General features: G+C 50.2%; 2 protein-coding genes across 2 annotated transcripts; both read right to left on the reverse strand.

Moving 5' to 3' along the window:
* Positions 1–70: 70 nt before the first annotated feature.
* On the reverse strand, positions 71–5278 carry MYADML2 (myeloid associated differentiation marker like 2). Its single transcript, XM_040582283.1, has one exon. It carries the CDS (start codon positions 4303–4305, stop codon positions 3397–3399), a length of 909 nt encoding a protein of 302 aa, XP_040438217.1. The 5' UTR covers positions 4306–5278; the 3' UTR covers positions 71–3396.
* A 5245-nt stretch (positions 5279–10523) lies between these two features.
* On the reverse strand, positions 10524–18520 carry NOTUM (notum, palmitoleoyl-protein carboxylesterase). Its single transcript, XM_040582272.1, has 11 exons — positions 18186–18520; positions 17837–17889; positions 17635–17730; positions 16702–16762; positions 15752–15810; positions 14188–14290; positions 13226–13417; positions 12778–12878; positions 12532–12679; positions 11874–11921; positions 10524–11763 (listed from the first exon to the last, which is right to left on the reverse strand). Exons 1-11 carry the CDS (start codon positions 18488–18490, stop codon positions 11457–11459), a joined length of 1473 nt encoding a protein of 490 aa, XP_040438206.1. The 5' UTR covers positions 18491–18520; the 3' UTR covers positions 10524–11456.
* Between the last annotated feature and the right edge of the window lie 683 nt (positions 18521–19203).

The following is a 19203-nucleotide window of genomic DNA, read 5'->3' on the forward strand; positions in this document are numbered from 1 at the left end:
ACGGGCTGTGCAGAGGCAAAGATGCGTTGAAACACGTCGCTGTAGACCCCGGGCACCAGGCAGAGCGTATCTTTTCCTAACGTCAACTTACTGCGGTGGTTTCTTTTTCTTGCCTCCTGTCCCTGTCCCCATCCCCCCGTTTGGCTTTTTCCTTACTCCTTTATTGACAAAAATATCTCGGTGTAACTCCTGCTGCTAAGTGCTCCTAAAGGTTGTCTTTGGGGAATGCTGAACCCAAGTCTTCAAAAATGAAGGGGGGGAACCCCAACCAAACCAAACCAGACCCCAACCCGTTCTAAATCCAGGTCTTTTCGCTCTCTGTCGGGCCGGGATCCCCTGGAGGCCTCTGCACCGGCTGCAGCACAAACCCGCAATTCCAAATGAATGCCTGCACGTTCTGCCACCGCTTCACCAAAACAGTGAGAACGTTGGCGCCTGTTTCATGGCAAGTTACTTGATCATGATTTATTAAGGGGAAAGAAAAGCTCTGGAAATAGAGGGGGGTTTAATTAACTGAATCGTTACAGGGTTGGTTGTTAAAATCGTATTAAGCAGGTATCTGATGTTCTCTGTCCTAGATTGGGTAATCTCATAGTTTCCAATGGTTAGTGAGTGTTTTAACCACTGAAGCATGAGGTTGTTATTTTTTTTTTCTCTCCTAAAAGAGTGGATTGTTGTCCACACAATCATTTTTTGCCATTTTGACCATGCTAACATTTTTTGCTCAGTCTTTGGCTGGCAGATGAGAAAGCTAAATCTGAACACACTGTTCTTGGCAATGACTTGTCTTTCCACTCTTCCAGTCAGTGGTATCATGATTTCCATGTTAAATTCTGTTTACTTCTTGTTGTGAAGGCACTCCATTTTACCCCCATTGTTTCCCAGTTACCTGTTTGCCTTGGGCCTTTCTCTTCATCCCTGACAGCGTGTGAGTGGCATCAGCTTGTGCCATGAGCAGATACCACATTCCCACTAGTTGCTCCTTTTGCAAAATCTTCACAGCAAAAAGCAAGCAAATGCACAGCTGAAAAAAGCGTTAACCAGCTGAGGGGCGTTCTGGCAGACCTCGCTGCCCAAAAGACCTGCAGAGCCATCTCTGGGGATGAGCAGCCCTGCCTGGGGATACCTGCCATCCACGTTCCTCACCCTGGCACCCAGCAACCCCTCAGAGCCCCCCAGAGCCCATAGGAAGGTGCTTTCGTAAAGCAATATTCCTGCATTTGCAGGTTGGAATTTTAGAACAGAATTCATAATGGTTCACAGTCACCTGTTGGATTTTTACTGCTCTGTAATAACAAAAAATAAGTAATTTTCAAATGTGAAACAGTTTAATTTGTCCAGGTTGATGGGTTTAAAAAGAATACATCATAAATGCTCAAGGTGCCTTTTGTGTGCAATTGCTCTCTTTGTACACCGCCACCTCCAATACAAATGGATTCCTTTTCCCAAGTCAGCATTTCTTATTTGTACAACTGCTCAAATTGTTTGTGTGGCAAGAAATAAAGCTCTCTAATGTCCTGGTTTATATGTACAGTAGAAAGGCTTGGGGCTTACCCTAGGACAAGCTAGGCAAGCTCCTGCTGGACCATTCTTTTCCAGACCTCCTGCCCTTGATGGCGACTTTCAGGGGAGAAACCCCCCCTCCTTGGAAGGCTGTTTGGTAGGTATTTTATGCTGGATACTGGTTCTGGCTAATAATTCTCACTGCTAAAGGCTGGTTCTTACCTGGTAGCAGAATTAGCCAACGCATTCTGTCCCAACAATTTTTCCCTTTGGTTTTCAAACCCCATACAAAGCACTGATGAAAAGTAAGTTTCCTTCCTTTTTCCTGAGTGACTCTGCTACAAAGAATGTCAGCCAGAGGTCTCAGCCATCCTGTGTATATACTTTTTTGGGGCTGGATTCAGGCTTCATAAACCAAAATAAATTGAGCTGTGCTTTCTGGCAGAAAGCTGAAGAGCTGCGTCTGGGGAAAGAAAAGCTGTGCAGAGAGCAAGACAAAAGTATACAAATCTTTGGAGATGTAGTATGTAAGTGCCATTCAGCTTTATTTTAATTTGGTTAAAAATAAATCGGCTAATAAAAATAAGACAGCTACTTTCAATTTTAATCAAACCTATCTGGTCTGTATGCTTTCTGCACAAGTACTCAGACTGCTTTGGTTTTTCGCTGGATCAGAAATGAAGAACATTTCTCCCAATTAAGCCTGAAATCTGAGCTATGCAATGTGGGACTTCAAAGTGTGTGTTTTGTCAGGGACAGGTCACAGAAATGGAGCTGGTTGGTGACACAAAGAGCTCAGAAAGCCTGATCTGCTCTGGGGCAGCGCTCCCAGTGCCTTACCGTCATATGCAAGTTTTGTTGCACCCTGTCCCGTCTGTGCCCCCCTGGCCCAGTTTGGTCTTTAGTGCAGCGCTGCAAGATCAGTCCATCTCTGCATGACCTTCCTCCCTCCCTCCAGAATTTATCTTTAAGCTTCCAGAAAAAAACAAATTCTTGACATCAGTATACAGAAACAGTGGCATATGAACTGGGGCAAAGCACATGCCAAGGTACCTTCAGGTCCTGCTCAAGCAAAGATGTCGAGTTACACATGGCTGTTTGGCAATTTGGCTCTGTTCCGCACCCTGGTTCTTGGCAGAAGAGCCCCAATTTTGCAGATTTTCACTTATGTAGTGACTCCGTGTTTGCTAAATAGGAGTATCCCATGCTTCCCCACAAGGTGCATGCTTGAGGATATTCTTTTTTGGGCTAAACAGCTAAGGAGAGGAGAGGAAGGGGAAGGACTGGTAATCTTCGCAATGCTATTACAACTATGATGTTCTTCTCAGAAACATCCTGACTGGAATTTCCCACGCTTGCAAGCACTTTGTGTCTCACCACATAGCCCAAACTAACCCAAACTCTGAGGGACTGTTTTTCATCTCCAGAACTGGTGTTCCTTGATGCAGCTTTTAACTTTCCCACTTCCTGGGTAGTCACTTGATTACGGTTAAGCGCTGGTAACAGTTTCAAAATCCTTGGTGTCTTTCCTAATATTTGGCTCAGTAATCTGGTAGTCTGCAGACCTGCTGTTGCAGCGGCAAGCACTTCTGCCACCTGGAGATGAAAGGCCATTTTGCATACTTGGAGTCGTGTTGTTTCTTTGCGCTGGCAGCGGGTGGCTGAGGCAGATGATGAGCGACAGGGAATGGGTTTTTCCCAGCATCAGCTGCAGCCCACCCACAACAGGTCGATAGTTTGCTGGTCCAGTCAGTCTTAACCTTGAAGTTTGGTTGATGGTTCTTGCGCACATGCCTGCTCAGCACCTCCCTTCCCCACATCCCATCTCCCACTGCATCCCCAACTGCTGTTGCTGATGGTGCTGGGATGGCTCAGCAGCAGGAGACCCGCATCTCAGAGGTGGGAGACAAAGCGGATGCGCTGGGAGTATGCCAGGTCCACGACATAGAGCAGCAGGTTCACGTAGGTGAAAATGGCAATCACCAGCTGGCTGTCCCAGGGGCACTTGCCCTTGGCGCAGAGGCTGGGGCGCTGGGGGGAGCCGTACTTGCTGTCAAAGCAGAACACCGGCCAGATGACCGCTGCGCTCACATACAGCAGCACGGCCGCGAAGGTGTAGACGACCACAGAGCGCTCAAAGGGGAACCACAGCAAGGCAGTCTTACCTGTGACACTGAAGGCCACAACCACCACCGTCACCACGAAGCAAAAGCTGTAGACAGCCACGCACCACTGCGTTGCCACGTATTTGCTGTACTGGCTGTCGTTCACCAGCGCCCCGAAGATGATGCAGGCCACGAAGGCCTGCACAATTTTCAGGAGCCCAGAGATGGTGGCCATGTAGCTGGTGACTTGTCCTGGTTTTGCCCTGGTTAAGAACACCTCGGTGGTGTATGCAATGAACAGGAGGCCCGCAAAGACACTGGCTGCAATGCGAAAGTCTCTCACCTCACAGCCGATGGGGTAACAGCCCAGCTGGACAAAGTAAAGTGGGTAGATCACTGCAGCCGTGATGGACATGAGCGTGGCGAGCATGGCAAAAGCAGCGGTGAAGTTTCCCCAGGAAATACTCAGGCAGCTGTGCAGATGTGTGAATTCGCAGGTGATGATGAAGACAGTGACAGCAAAACAGAAGGTCCAGACAAACATGCAGAAAGTGCCGTATGCCGCGCTGAATCCCCCCTGATGGACTACCAGGCTGAACGTGGTACATCCAAACGTCATCTGCAGCAAACGAGCTATTCCCACAGGGGATGTCAAGGCAGCGGTGTTCAGATATGGCCCTCCTGTGCTCTCCATCATCTTCCCAGCCCAGCAGACAATGCACTTAATGCCTTCCCCCCACCAAATGTCCTTTCAGGCTTCTGCTCCTTTGTCCCCGAGTCACACCTGGTACCGGATCCGTAGAGCAGCAGCCCAAACCCCCACCTTGTCTCCACCAGCACTGTAGGGGCTGCCTGTGAGGCTGCGCGTGTGTTCCTGGCAGCCTCTCCGCACAGACTTGCTGGCTGCAGGGAGGCTGCTGGCTGGCTCTGCCCACTGGCTGCAAACTCAGGGTGCTTTGATCAGCTTGCTCCTCTTTCTCAGGTCTGAAACCTGCCCCAGCTTCTGTCCTTTCACCATCTCCTTTCCTGCATGATGGCTGAAAGGATCGCTTTCTCCCTGGAGGCTGACATTTATTCCATTTTAGCTCTGCAGCTGTAGCTCTCTGCTGTGCCGTTTGCAGGAGCCTAGGAGTATAAATAGGGGCTATATTAATAGTGCTGGAATGAGTCCTGCCCCCCCAACTGCTGCAAGCCGATGTTATTTAACACTGAGACTGTGAGCTCCACCAGAGGCCCTTGATTATCCTTCTGCTGTTCCTCTAGGTGCACTTGGTCACCAGAATGCTGCTGTTCCCCCAGCAGCTGCCCCATGCCATGGGGCTGCCCGTGGGAGCGGGCTGTGATCCAGCCATGCTGCACAAGCAGGAGCCCAGTGCTGCAGACCCCAAGCCCCCTGAGCCGGGGTGCAAGCCCAGAGGCATCACAAGCCCTATAAAAGGGTTTAGGCCAGAGGCTACAATAAAAGCTGACTCACTTTGCTCCATTTGTTCACCTGCTGTGAAAGGCCATGCTGTGTCCTGAGCACTGGTAAGAGCAAGCGGCTGTCAAGATTTTGAGTGCCAGTCCTCACTATCTCCTTAAAGTTTTTCCTGTATCTGTTTTACTTGTATGGGAAACAGTTATTCTTGTATCTCTGAATGCTGAAACCAAACACAACTGAAATAAATTTAAAAAAAATGCTTTGATATGCTTAACTTTGTTTTGGAACACAGATTTCAATGCACAGTGTCAAACCCTCCCTCTTGTTGGATCAAAGCTTTCCCAGGTAGCCGTTTTTGCTATACATTTCCCCCAACTGGGTCTCTGCCCAGAAGTCTCTTGATTCTAACTCTAAAAGCCCCAAAGAAAATTTCTGATGTAGTTTCAGAATGGGAATAAGGAAAAACACAGCACAGTAGAAAAATTCCTTACTTACCTCATGGCAGCATTGCTGACTCCTCACCTGCAGCTGGTCCCAGAATGGAAGCAGGATCATCCCAGGAGCCCTGGGCAGGTGCAGGGAGTCAGCACGACTGAGGGCCAGCTCAGCCCAGAGCCCTAAAACTGTTCTCAGCAATTCAAGGTAGTCATCAGCTGTGCTGATAAAAAGTCTGCAACTTCCCAACTGGGAATTGTAATCGACCCTCATGCTTGGTAACAGTAATAATTGCTTAATATCATTGTTTCTTATTTGTATGTTAGCATAATGATGTGTGACCTGCCAATGAATTGCCACACGTGGTGCCAGACACTATAAAGAGCTGACAAAAGAGAGTGTCTGCTCCAATTTATAAACTTAGCATGCAGTTCAGGGGCAGCCCGGTTTGTCCAGGTGAAGGACACTGCTCCTCCTTCTCCCATGACCCATCCTTGTGCTGCAGCTGGGGACTCAGATGGGCCAGCTTGAGGAGCTCAAGCAGCTGAAAGCTCCCGGACCCCCTGGAAGAGCACACATTCTCAGCAATGCACTGCCTGCACGGTCTGCCGGCACCAGTGCTGCTGGCAGGCAGGACCACCACCTGGGACGTGCGACCACAGCAGCTCACGCTGCCTTTACGTGAGTCTCTGCTTGGATAAAATCAGCTTTGGAGGTGACGCAGCATGTCTGTTTTCTGGCTGCTTCTTCCCATCCCTCCCTTGCTCTTATACCTCTTGCCTACACAACTGTTCTGCAGGCTGGATCAGGACACTAATCTCAGATTTTAAAAAAGGAACAGCAGAAAACATGCACCTGACAGGGATTATTTTTAACCTGGAACCATTGCTGGTCTGATTTATGCTGCAGATGTGCACAGTTGTACCCACGCAGCAGCACCACTGACAGAGCAGCCAGGGCTGAGGGATTGGACAAGAACTATTTAAGCTCGTATTGCTGCTGCAAGTCACTTGTGATCCAGCTGTGGCTTAAGACAAGAGACAAATGGAGACAGACACGGGTTACAGCAGGATTGCTTACAGTGGAAAGCAGTGGCTACAGCACTCCAGCAGCTCACAGTCAGCGTTTTGTAGGCCAGGCATAACTTTACGGAATGATTCGCACCAGAACAGTACAAATTCTGTGGATGTTAAGATAAAATGTGCCTACCTTCAGGTTTGTCACCATCTTGTAACCTCGGTGTCTCTTTCATTGAATATCACTCCCATTTTCCTTAAAATGACCTCTGGTGCTAAAGGTAGAAGACCTGCATTCATTTGGGGTGCAAGCTGCACAATTAACATCACAACAGCCAGGAAATGCAGCAAGAACCAAGGAGATCCAGGTGAATGTGCTCTCACCCTGAGGTCTTGCCCTTCTTGACTCTCTGTGATGTTAATCCTTCACCTCTAGCAGAAGTTTTCCAGACTTTACCAGCAGTGTGTCCCTGTCTGTATTGCCACACACCCTGCGAAACAGGGGGGCTGCATTACAAGGCAAAGCTGTGGCTGCTGTTGGACTCTGACCCATCCTGTGTGGGGACACTGCTTTGCTGTCCCTGTGTAGACTCAGCATTCCATCAGTGATGCTCTGCTGCACCTAAACACAGCTGAGATGACACTCATAATTTTTCTCTTTAAGCCCTAGCAGGATGCCCCTTTTGATCCCCCTGCAACACCCCCCATTGTAGCACTGGGCTGCAGCGTACCACGCTGGCTACGTGGGGTCAGTGAGGAAAAGTTTATTCAGTACTTGCATTCTGGCAGTCAGGCATTGCACTGAACTCCACAGTCATGGAAGAAGAACAATTTTACAGTTTATAGCCCATTGTGTTCTTGCTTATGCTGAAACTTGCTGCATCACCTCCTGCCTGACCAAGGGACCAATGCACTCATGAGCAGAAAGCAATGGGATGCTCCCTGTCAAGACACGCTTGAGGACGACTGCTTGCAAGGTCCTGGTGCCATGGGCTGGATGGTCATGACACCCCCAGCTGCCCTGTGGCCTGTCAGTGGTGCCTAGGCTCCGAGCAGCTGGCCCTGCTGCTGGGCTTTCGCTTCCCATGAGAAACAGCAGCACTCCAGAGAGCCCTCAGCACCAGGAGGCGGCATCAGCAGAGGGCAACGGTTCCCGGAATAAAGAGTGGGCAGGAGTGGTGCACCAGAGGGATCGCTACCATCTGTGTGGGTGTTGAATTTGAACGCGCAGGTCTCCGGCCTCTGTGGATGCCCAGGCCCTTCAGGTGCTGCCAGCAGGCTCATTTCCCAGCATCACACAGGTGTGCTGCCAAAGCACTTAAATTCTCTTTTCACTTTAGAAACATGTAAGCAGGTTATCAGGTGGAAGGTCAAGAATTAGAAACCACCACTTCTTGCACCCCATCACCTCAGCAGTTATGGTACTCCTTCGAGATCCTGGCACAGTTTAAGGTTTGTTCTGACAGGAGACCCATAACCACAGACATCTGCTGGTGAATGGCGTGGCAGCTCTGCAATTCAGATGAACGCTGAGAAGCCCTGTACATGCCCATGCATCAGACCAGTGCCTCCTAAAGGGTAAGTCACAGCATCTTACAAAGCAAGACATTGATTGGCGCAGAAGAAACCATGGCTACAGAACTGGCCAGATGTTTAGCCTGGGTTCCATGCAGGAGGTGCACTGCCAGCAGGACACAGTAGCAGGGGCTAGTGTGGGGAACAAGAGCCTCATCACCTGCTGCATGGCTGCAGCAGGCACTGCAGAACTGAGGCAGCAGCAATGCTGTCCCACTGCTGCTACCACCCTCTTGCTATGTTTTCACAGTACTAATGCTGATTCCAGTTGCTTGTCCAAGGAACCTGTCCCCATGAGCAGCCTCCGCAGACACCTTTCCTCAGAGCAGCCGTCTCGCCAGCGTGGGTGGCACTTTCCCCTTGCCACTGCCCCCAGTCCAGCTTGGGGCTCCAGGTGGTGGGACCAGCAGAATGGAATTGTCCACAGACTTCACTGTGTCACAGCTGGGTTTGGTGTGCATTACTCAATCAGATTGGTGGTCCTCCTGCGCGAGGGCTAATGCGTGGGGCAGCAGGGCGAGAGCCAGTGTCTCTCAGGCGCTGTGTCAGCAGTGATCCCCGCAGTGAGCAGAGACCCAGCACCTGCCCTCCAGCTCAGGGCTGAAACTGCTGGCATGGCCCAATGCCTGTGCCTGGGCCGGTAGCTGTGCAGCGCAGGTCCGTACATCCTGCTGCCAGCTGCTGACTTCCTGGTTGCATTTTAATTCTAGCTCAACCATGCGATGCGTTTGGAGACAATTTTTCCCTCTCAGAGGGAAAGCATCACATCTCATCGTAAGATCTGAGAGTACAAACACACAGTACTGAATTCTTCCAGTCTTGCCCTTTTGGCCACTGCCTTCCACACTGCAGATGTCACTGGGGATAAACTGACAAGTGCCAGTTTTACAGAGGCTTGGGAAAATTGTATTTATTGCACAAGTACAAGAAGTATAGAACTGGAAATTATTTCCTCGGTTACAGATTCCAGTTTCCAGCCATGACTTGCAACCACATTGTATAATTTTTCTAATAAATTAGCCAAGTTCCTCCTTTAAAATATTTCTGAGACCTCCCCCTGTTACCTGTTATAAAAGGCCATTGCAGAGGCATACTAATCTAGAAGAATGATCCCTGACTCCCAGGGACTTTCTCCTGTACTTCCAAGGAAAAGATCCCCTCCAAACATTCCTTGCCTTTTAGAAATTAACCTTTGAATGAATGTTTTAGATATACAGGTAACCAGCTCTGCAAAAAGTATTCCAAATTCAACACTAGTATTTACACTGTACTGTTTCCTAGCAGCAATGCATCACTGGGCACAGCCTGGGGGACTTGCCACATCTACAGGTGCATCGTCGCGTGTGTCACCATCCCATCAACAACCGGTAGGCACAGCGGTTCCCCTTGGCAGTCGCAACCGATCAACTAGCATGTGGCAGAAATTCCAGCACCTGCACAAGTACCGGCGCTTTGACTGACTCCATGTGACTCCAGCCCTCAAAGGAATCCCAGCTTCCTGTACGCTTTTCCAAACATCATCTGTACCAAAGAAGCCTCTCAACCTAGTGCCATGAAAAATTTAATAAGAGCAATTTTACTTTTATATCTGTCATCAAAACATAAAGGGTATCAGTAATCCCTAGACTGATCATAGGACAACTCCACTGATAATTTTCCTGCATTTCAGTTCTCCTGGGAGCACCGCTCCTTTTCTCTTTAGCTACTTTTTTTACCTTAAATGTGTACTAAACCCACGCAGCACAGCAGGATGGCTCATTTCCTCTGTGGCATGGCTCAACGCTTTGCTGAAATCCACAAAAAGTAACCAAATGGTTGCGGTTTTGTTCACTTTTGCATTTACTCACCTAAGACAATGGATCTTACAAATGGCACCACCGTTTTAACCTGGCAAGCAAGACCTATCTTGAAAGTGCAGGGAAGTTTTCTAAAACGAGGCCCTCATTTTCTGTGGTCTACACACTGTGTAACCAGTTATACAAGTGCAAGCAAACGCGAAAGTGGGTATCCAGAACGTGTGCTGAACGGCTGTACATCACGCTCCTTGTGCAGGTTTGTCTACACAGCTGCAAGACGCTGCAGTGCACAGCTTCTCTGCAACTGCCTGCGTGCCTTCCCCCCAAAGAGCTGTCCCTCGCTCTCTCCAGCTTCAGTCACACATTCCTGGTCCCTCCTTTCTCCTCCCCTGACCATCCAAGGGGATTCTCCATGCTTTGAGGTGGGTGTGTTCGTGAATGACTAGAAGAATAGAAATATGTTGGTGCTTGTCTTGTGTTCTCTTGCCTTTCATGTTCCAAATGCTCCCCATCTTAAGTCAGCCCACACGGTCTGATCAAATGTTCCCCTCACTAGAGCAGAGGCCTTTGCTGCAGAAACAGATCTCCCTGCATCTTAAAATGCAATGCCCTGGAATACCTAGCAAATCACAGTCAAGCTAAAAATGCTGTGCAAGTATGCAGACATCAGATGCTGGGTGAAAAATCTCTGTACTTAGACCTCATATTACAACCTCTTCATCAGAGAAACAATGACAAAGCATACTGCAAGGGGAACACAGAAGTCTAATTAATACAAAATGTCAGTACCACCCTTAGCCCTCTCCCAGGCACAAGTGATCATAAGGATAACCCATCCATATGAGCAGCATATACAACTTTACAAAGACATACGTATGGTTCTCTGGTCAGCCCTTATAAATAGCGTTTTACATATTAAAATAAATATGTCCACATTGCCAAAGTAGCAAGAGGTTTCTTCGTTATTTAAAAAAAATACGTTACAAAACAACATCATTTATATTTCTTGCTTAGTTTAGAAAAAGTAATAAAAAAGTCATTATTTTATAAAATAATATGAAAGTAAATTGAGTACAAGAGTGTCCATCCCTAGCATGTGTCCTGGGTTTGTATGTTCTGACTCATCATGAGATGCTGGCCTCCAGGAAGTCATGTAATCATCCCTTCACTTCTAGTTGGACAAAAGAAATCCAGTGCTTGCTTTTTTCATCACTTGTATCAAGTCTGTGATGTAAAATTCATGGCAAGGGAAGAAGTCCTAGATCTGGGGAAGGTTCTCATTGCTGCTATTTATGGCTTTGCTACTCCCTGTATCAGATTGCCTTGTGTAACGCAGGAAGAGGATGTGAATGGCCAAAACTGAGCCCTGCAGTTTGGAGGTAACGAGTTCCAGTCAAATATTGTAACCAAGAACTTGCCTTTTTTTTCTTGACACATCCTAAGTGTGCAAGAGTGTGGGAGCACGTGGGTGTGTACAGGTTTGAGCATGCATGGGTGTGAGCGTGCATCTGCCTGCATGAGTGTAAGGAAGAAGATTAGAAAGTGTGGGAGAAGGGCTTAGAGTCTCCTCCTGAGCTAATCTCTCTGCCCCTCTGAAGGCCCCTTCCTAGTTACCACTGCTAAGCATCCCCAGGAGTTTACTGGGCTCCAGGCCCTGTTGCTGTGCCATCTTCTGAACATCAAAACCCATGTGCATGAGGAACTGAATCACATTCATCTCCTGTCCTGTGAACTGGTCCCTGATAGTGGGGCACGAGGGGTTGCAGTGAGGCCACGGACAGCTGTCAATCAGATGAATTGGGCAGCCTTTCAGAGGTGCCTTCCCATTTTTGTTGCTCTCATGTAGGCTCCGATCCCAACAGTGCAGGGCCCGCGGTAATGATGTCCCCTTCACCTGGATGTCTGTCCAGTGACTGAAAAGACAAACCGTACAGATTGTATCAGAGGGGTCAGGCTGCCACGGCTGGTTAATTCCCGTACTGTTTCCCTGTTGGTCTTTCATAGAATCTGCAAAAGCACTCACTTGCGTGTAATGATCTCATGAGACAAACAGGCAGGAGCAAAGCTGGCACTAAAGGAAAAAAGGAAACATGGATTAGGTCTTCGAAGGACAAAGTAACTCCTACTAAACAGAACCTTCTGCACTAGGTAGAGGGTGGAATTTCTGCTGCCGCTTGCAAGATTTTTAGAAACAGCGATGACTACCGTGATATAAAACTCGACTGGACCAGAAACCACCCAGAAGAAAAGGGGTTCCATCCTGCCTAACACTGCACATTTGCAACAAGAGACTCCTGAATGCCTGCTCTTGCATGAAGGAAGTAAGGCGCATTAATGGTTCCTCCTCTTGTCTCATCAACTCTCTGCATGTTTTATGATCAATGCTTTTCAAAACATCCCTGTGAGGTTAATGGCTGTACAATGGCAAGGAGTCTCAGACCTCACCTTGGAGGCAGGAAGGAAAAAAATCCACATTCCTATTGATAACAAAGGCTAGCTGATAAATTACTTTGCACTTATCCAGAAATGAAAAAGGCAAGATTCTTAATGCAGACGAACTAACAGTTACCAAATTTACAACACTCGTTTCTGCAGAGGGATCTGTGAAATGCTACCAGGATGCTGGGTAAGAACGTCTCTTATAAATAAATGTGCCAGGTTTTCCCCACTAAAATACTTACGTCACATCCTTCAAGGTGCTTCTCAGCTCCCTACCCAGATTCTGGATGTAGAGCCACTGCCCCTCCTGAACAGGCTGGCCAGTGAGGTGTACATTGTCTACAGTAAGCTGGGCCTCATCAAAGAGCCACTGGACAACAAAGACTGGACCTAGAAGACAAAACATTTGGAAAAGGGATTGCTCTAAGTTAGCTGAGGATACAGAAGAAACCCTAGAATCCATTTTATCTCTCTCCTCTGATACTTACATCGAAGAGTGGGGTAAATCTTATATCCAAAAAAGCAATTCCACTCCTCTCCCTCTTTAAACTGCAGCTTACAGCGTTCAGGAACAATACCATTCCAATACCTAGAAGATAAAGCACTCACAGAATGAAAGGCACAGCACAATCTTAATGACAGCCTTTCCATATTCCAGTCTATTCCTGTTCTGATCATAGTTCCAACCTATTGACACCAGAGTTCTTTTTTGGCTACATTGTCCCATCAACACATTTTAGAGCATCTACATTCGCACACATTCTTTTGCATGTCTACATTTTAAGTTACTGTCTTTTCCAATAAAATCATTGAAAAACAAGTGATGTAGATGACAAATAGTCTTCTAAGTATCAAAATGAAGGAAGACAAAGGAGGAGGAGATCTCCCACACTCTAACCCCTTTATGAAAGTGTACTTTGGAGCATCTGATTGTACCTTATTCCTCTTCTGATGGCTTCTGTTGGAGCACATGTTATGGTATCAATACAGTCAGTTCTGCGATACTGTTTATTATCCAGGAACCATCCAGAGTCTGCCAAGCCTCGAACCTGAATCCCTTGATAACCCATCTCCTCCAGCTGCTCTGCCACTCGATCCACATTGAGGAGCACTCCCGTCCCTCCAGCACTGCAAGAGCAATGTTAATACTGCAGTCGGCAAGCACACACAGCTGTTAAATGCCTGGCTAGCACACACATCCCCTCACAGCAGCGACACCCTATAAACAACCTCATCTATCCACAGGACAATCCACTACTGCCTTGGTAGTCACCAAGTTATTTCCTTGCTTTGCAAAATGCTCAGTGATAAAGCCAGTGCTGAGTAACAGTGTGATACTTCAGACACCAAATCCTATTCTCACTCTTTCTTCTGGGAGCTATATATGTTTTATACCATTTGCAAGCGATTTGGCTGCTCAAAACCTGAAAGAATCTGAAGTGAGACAAATTGACCCTTTGCAACTTCTGTATTACACCCCTGTGTAACACAAGCTGAGCGTACCATAACCTTGCACAACATAGCACAATTCGGAACAACTGCACCAGGTGAGTCCGATTTTTTAATTCGGATGTCCCGAATCTATTCTCAAGAGGCATGCAACAGAAGCCAGCATTTTTGATGCAGGGAAGAATGAACACACTCCCTCACTCTAGCAAAGCTTTTACCTTGTTATTTTCTCCTAAGTGTACCTGGACCAAAAGTCGAGGAGATAATATTGTATCATCCCCTGTTGTACCACTTAAAGGAGAAAACTGTAAAGAGATACAAGGTTTGTGGTGTTAGTTTTACTGCACCCCTAGGAGAGATTTTTCAGGAGCTGCTGACACCTCCTCCCTAACAGCCCTCTCCTGTGGAAATCTTCTGTCTTCACCACAGGAAATTTTGTATATACCTACCTGCTCCCTGCTAGCAGCAACACTTTTGCAGCGCCAAGACCTTTTCCCACCAGCTCCTTTATAACCTCCTGAATGATCAGTGCTCCCATGAAGGCATATTCATCTGGAAAAGATAGCTCAGTATCAACAAAACTGTTTCCTGTACAGGCTAAGATTTTTGCTTCCTCTCCACAAATGCTTGTGAACCTTATGAAGCGATTATGAACCTAAAACTAGACCCATTCTCTCTATCTGTATCAGGTACTTCTAATAAGAGATACAGTGCCTCGTAGAAAAGGAGCTGACCTGAGAGGAAGTGAACACGGAGTGAACAGAACACACAGAAACACAAGCACACTTTCCCACAACGGTGCTTAAGAACTGGTAAACTTAGGGAAGGAAAACAAGGCGGCAGGTGCTGAGACCCTTTCTCTATACATAAGGAATAAACACACCTTCTCACCACCTGGAATCTCAGTTCCAGCTTACTGCAGCCCTTTTTTTGCCAATTCACAAAGCCAATTCAGAGAAGCAATGTTTCACAAAACATTACACCTATGCAGGCCGCGATTACCTCAGCATCACCGAAAGGCAGCCACATTTGCTGAAGTGTAACTGCTTCATAGGAATGATCATAAGCAGCTGTGATGAAGTAAAAAGGTCCCGTACTGTGACAAAACATGTATCTGTAGCATCTGCGAGTGGTCAGTTCCCAGTATAAGAGTTAGTGAAAAGAGACATCAAGTGGCACAATGCCTGGTGTAAGGCCAGAACTCACAGAGCAGCTCAAAGAAAAGTGTTAGCCTTGGGCCTCTTCAGTGCCACATCACACAGCATCTTAGGCCAAATTCTTTTGTTTACAGCAGCGTGTTATCAACAGTAATTCCATGCTGGTCAAAGAGAACTCTTCCTAAACAGACAGGAGGAAAACTAAGCCTCCAGCATTTCCATAGACATTACTGCACCCAGACACCAATCCTGCTTAAGTAGGGAAACCCAGGGAAGTACACACTCATCTGCATGAAATCCAGCTCTATCTGGAAGAGGACTCCTTTAAGCAGACTCCCAGAGTTCCGTCATCATGAAAATGACAGCCAGTGGCAATGCATGTATTAAGACGAACTATTTTTTGCTTCCCAAAGAAACATGCAGACAGCTTTTGCCTGACACATGACGGCTCCTTTCAGAGGCCAAATGTCCTCCCGACAGAAGTCTGAAACTAAATGCACTGCACTTGCCTCTCAGAGCAGCAAAGCCTAAGTCGCATGCAACAAACCATGGTTCCTCAGCTACACCATTTAATTTGCTGTGTGCGGGAACCTGAAGATTCATCTAAAAGGAATTCTGTTCCTCTAATCCTTGCATACTGCATCAGTGTAACATCTCTGCAAGCAGTGGCTCTGAACTATGTCAAAACAGCCTGAGCTGAAAAGATCAGGATGTTTTATCTGGAAGTAGCTTGATATTCTTTCCTGCCCTTCAGCAAGAAAAAGCCTGTTGTTGGTTCACGTAATTTCACAGAAGTCTGGCCATATCCTTTAATGTGTGATGTCTGGGGCAGCAACAACCCATCAGCAACACTCACTTTTCTCAGACTTGGAAGAGGCACCACTCCAAACATCACTTGAGCAATAAGGGATGAATCTGTAAAAGAGAGCTGTGTGAGTACTGATGTTCCTTTGACATGCCAGGAGGGGTGAGTATAGGGTCAAGTAACTGGAAGAAAATTAAACCATGGGGAAGGGAAAAGGGAAGGGTTTCTTGTCCAGTCAGACAACTTACCTTCTCACACACCAACTGACAACTATAACTGTCTTGATTTTTCTCCTGAACACTGGTAGTTTTACTGAGTTAAATCAATAAATAATGTGGGTTTTATCAATGTAACTAAAGCACTGACCCCAGTGGACAGAACGATGGGCCGAGATTTTGCTCTTAGCTGTCCCATTGATATGTGGACAGCCTGCCACAGGGAAACTCTCTGTGCTTCAGTTTTTCACATGAAAAACGAGAAGACCTTGTCAATGCAGTGTAAATGCTGACTGCAACCTCTGGAGGTTTTTGCAGAAATTAAGTTACCTTCCCGTTTTTGTCTCCGGCTTGCAGAAGGCAAATTCACACCCTTTGCTTCTGCTTTTCTCTCCTATATAAATCCACATATAAACTGATGTCTTTCTCATTTCTCTTCTTTGAACTAGAAAGCTGCTCTGCATTCCTCTACAACTGGCAAATGTGTAACATACTATCAGCCCCCCATTCCCAACGGTATTTGCCGCTTCAGCTGAGAAGGCTCTCTACAGTATCCCCCGTTTTACTTCATTAGATCACCCCACAACTCCAAGGAGACTGGACTTAAGTTTCTCCAGGCCTTGCCAGCACTACCTGTTAGAGAGGTGAACTAGGACAAATGAGGAAACACCCAATTTCCTCCCGCAAACGTCAGCCTTAACCTGTCTTTGCAGCATTCCTGCTAGCCTGAAAGACAGGAGATGCTGTTTAAGTATAAACCTGTTTCCCTTCGTTGCCCCTCCTTACACCATGTTTGCATTCCACCAGTGGGGATTTTCTTCTGGCTGTGACGACAGGATCCCAGTTCCTGCAGATGGGCACAAAGAAACAAGAAATGTACAGATGACAAGTCTAGGACTTCAGAGAAACCATTATGAGCCTCATGCAGGATCTGACCACACAGAAAACCAACATCCACGATGAAAAAACATTGGTAAGGGAAGCGGAAGGAGTATTTCTAAATTTGCCCTCAGGCAGATGTGACTTTCAGAATTTCATTCATGCTGGAGATGAAGCCTGTGTAGAAGTCTCTTGTAGTACAGAAAAGAACCTGTGAAACATACTTAAAATTAAGCACTTCCCAAAAAACCAAATCCTAGCAGGTAAATTCCAAAATACACAGTTATAAGGACCGAATGTATGCTTTTACACAGAGAAGCGCTGTGGTTGGCTAAGCAATGCATTTGTAAATGGGAAAAGGTGGAACCAGGCAGCTCCAGGTAAAAGCCTAGACAGTTAATGCCATTTCTCCCTGTGCACGCAAGGTCAGTCCCACTCCAGGCAAACACACCCATGGCAGTGCAGCATGTGATAAAGTGTCTCAGTCCTGACAAGGTGATTAAGAGGCCCAAAACGGATCAAGAGAAACACAAAGTCTCTTTCAAAACCAAAAAATCTAAACCACAACTCTGAAGATCCAGCCAGTTTGCGAGTACACGCATGCATTCAATAGAGAGCTGGTGCTGCTGCCAGCAGGAGCTGCACACCCGGCCCCACCTGTGCATCTTTGCTTTCCTGGCCTGCTTAGGGCGCACAGCAGCAGAGCAGGAGCTGCAGCCCCACCGCACCCGCGAGGTTGTGCCAGTGGCCGCAGGGCAGCAACCGCGTGCCTGCGAGGGTGCAGGTGCCGCGGGCAGCGGCCCTGGCCTGGCGGGCTCCGCTGCCGTCGGGGCGACTCACCCACTCGTGTGGCGGGCCACTCCCTGGAGCTCATGAGCCTCCGCATGGTGTCGTAGCGGGTGTCGCAGTTCTCCCTGTTGAAGCAGTACCACCCTCCTGGCGGGGGGGAGCGCGGTCAGCCGCGCCGCCCGCCGCCCGCAGCCCCCGCGGGGCCGCTGCGCGGCGGGGCGGGCGGGGGCCGCCTCCTGTCGCAGGGGCTCACCTTCCAGGAACAGCAGCCACCGCCGGCTGCCCTTGGACTCCTTGAGGTAGTAGCTGCGGACAGACAAACAGGCGGCAGCGCGGCGTTAACGGGGCCGTGCCGTGCCGGGGCAGAGCGCAGGGCCGGAGGCGGAACGGGCGGCGGCGCTCGCTCCCGCCCAGCCCAGCCCTGCCCAGCCCGGCCGGGCCGAGCGCGGGGCCGCCGCCGCCGCGCGGGAGGCCTCGCTGCACCTGTCGCCGCCGCACCGCGCGCCGCCGCGCGGTGGCGCCGCAGCCCTCGGGGCCGGGCCGGGGCGGCGGAGCCGGGGAGCGGCGGCGGAGGCGGGGGGCGGCGGGGCGCGGGGACTCACCCGGCCGGGCTGCCGTCGTTGCAGGTGACCGAGGCGTTGTGCAGGAGGTGCAGACGCAGGTCGTGCGGCAGCGCCTGGGCCGAGCAGGGGTACAGCGACTGCGCCAGGCTCTTGACCTGCGCCATGAAGCTGTCCATGTTGCCCTCCACGGCGGTGAAGTCCAGCGGGAAGCTCTCGCCCGCCGCCGCCTCGCCGCGCTCGCGGGCCGCCGGGCCCCGCCGCCGCCAGCCCTTCCTGCCCTCGCCGCCGGGCCCGGCGTGCAGCAGCCCCAGCAGCAGCAGAAGGTGCACGGCCGCCGTGCCCATCGCCGCCCGCCGCCACCCGCCGCTCGCTGCGGTGGCAGCCAGCCCCCGGCGGCGGGCAGCGCCGCCCGTGCTCCGCCGCGCCCCGCCGCGCCGCCCGCGGGGCCGGGGGTCGGCGGTGGGCGGCGAGGACAGCGCCGGCGGCGCGGGCTCGGCGGTGCGGCTGCCGGCGCAGGAGCCCGCCGCCCGCTCCCAGGCGGCGAGCATGACAGAGGGGCACGGAGTGCGCGTGGAGCGCGCCGGGGGCGCCGCCAGCCCGGGCGCCGCGTGGGGCAGCAGCCGGCCAGCCCCCGCCCTGCCCTCCGCCCCCTCGGAGCGAGGCGGAGGGAGCGGGGGGTCTGCGCCGCGCCGCACCGGCACGGCGGGCCGCTCCGTCGGGGTGCGCCGCACGCCCCCAGCCGCCGGCGCCGCCATCGTCGCCCCTGCCGGCGCCGGGGCCGCGGCCGATGGCGCCCGCCAGCTTCGCCCGCAGCGCGGCGGGGACGCGGAGCGGCCTCTCGCCGGGGCCGGCGGCGGGGTCCAGGCCGCGCGGGCGCGACGACTCGCACGTGGCAGCCCCCGCGCCGCCGCCGCCCCCCCGCGCGCCATCGCCACCCCTCGCGCGCCGCCGCCCCCCCCCCGCGCGCCGCCGCCCCCCGTCCCTGTCCCCCCCATCCTCCCTCCTGCCCCGTCCCCGACGGCGGCTCCTCCCCGGCTCCACGTGGGCGGTGCCGCCC

The sequence above is a fragment of the Falco naumanni genome, chromosome 1, assembly GCF_017639655.2.
Source record: "Falco naumanni isolate bFalNau1 chromosome 1, bFalNau1.pat, whole genome shotgun sequence".
In the NCBI taxonomy this organism is placed as follows: domain Eukaryota; kingdom Metazoa; phylum Chordata; class Aves; order Falconiformes; family Falconidae; genus Falco; species Falco naumanni.

Bases quoted from the DNA above. Each gene is read 5' to 3' on its own strand.
- NOTUM (XM_040582272.1), bottom strand. From the start codon at position 18,490: ATGGGCACGGCGGCCGTGCACCTTCTGCTGCTGCTGGGGCTGCTGCAC. The intron at 12,879-13,225 runs GTACAATCAGAT...TTTATCTTCTAG, and splicing joins GCCATCAGAAGAGGAATAAG to GTATTGGAATGGTATTGTTC. The intron at 11,764-11,873 runs GTGAGTGCTTTT...TTGTCTTTTCAG, and splicing joins CATGAGATCATTACACGCAA to TCACTGGACAGACATCCAGG.
- MYADML2 (XM_040582283.1), bottom strand. From the start codon at position 4,305: ATGATGGAGAGCACAGGAGGGCCATATCTGAACACCGCTGCCTTGACA.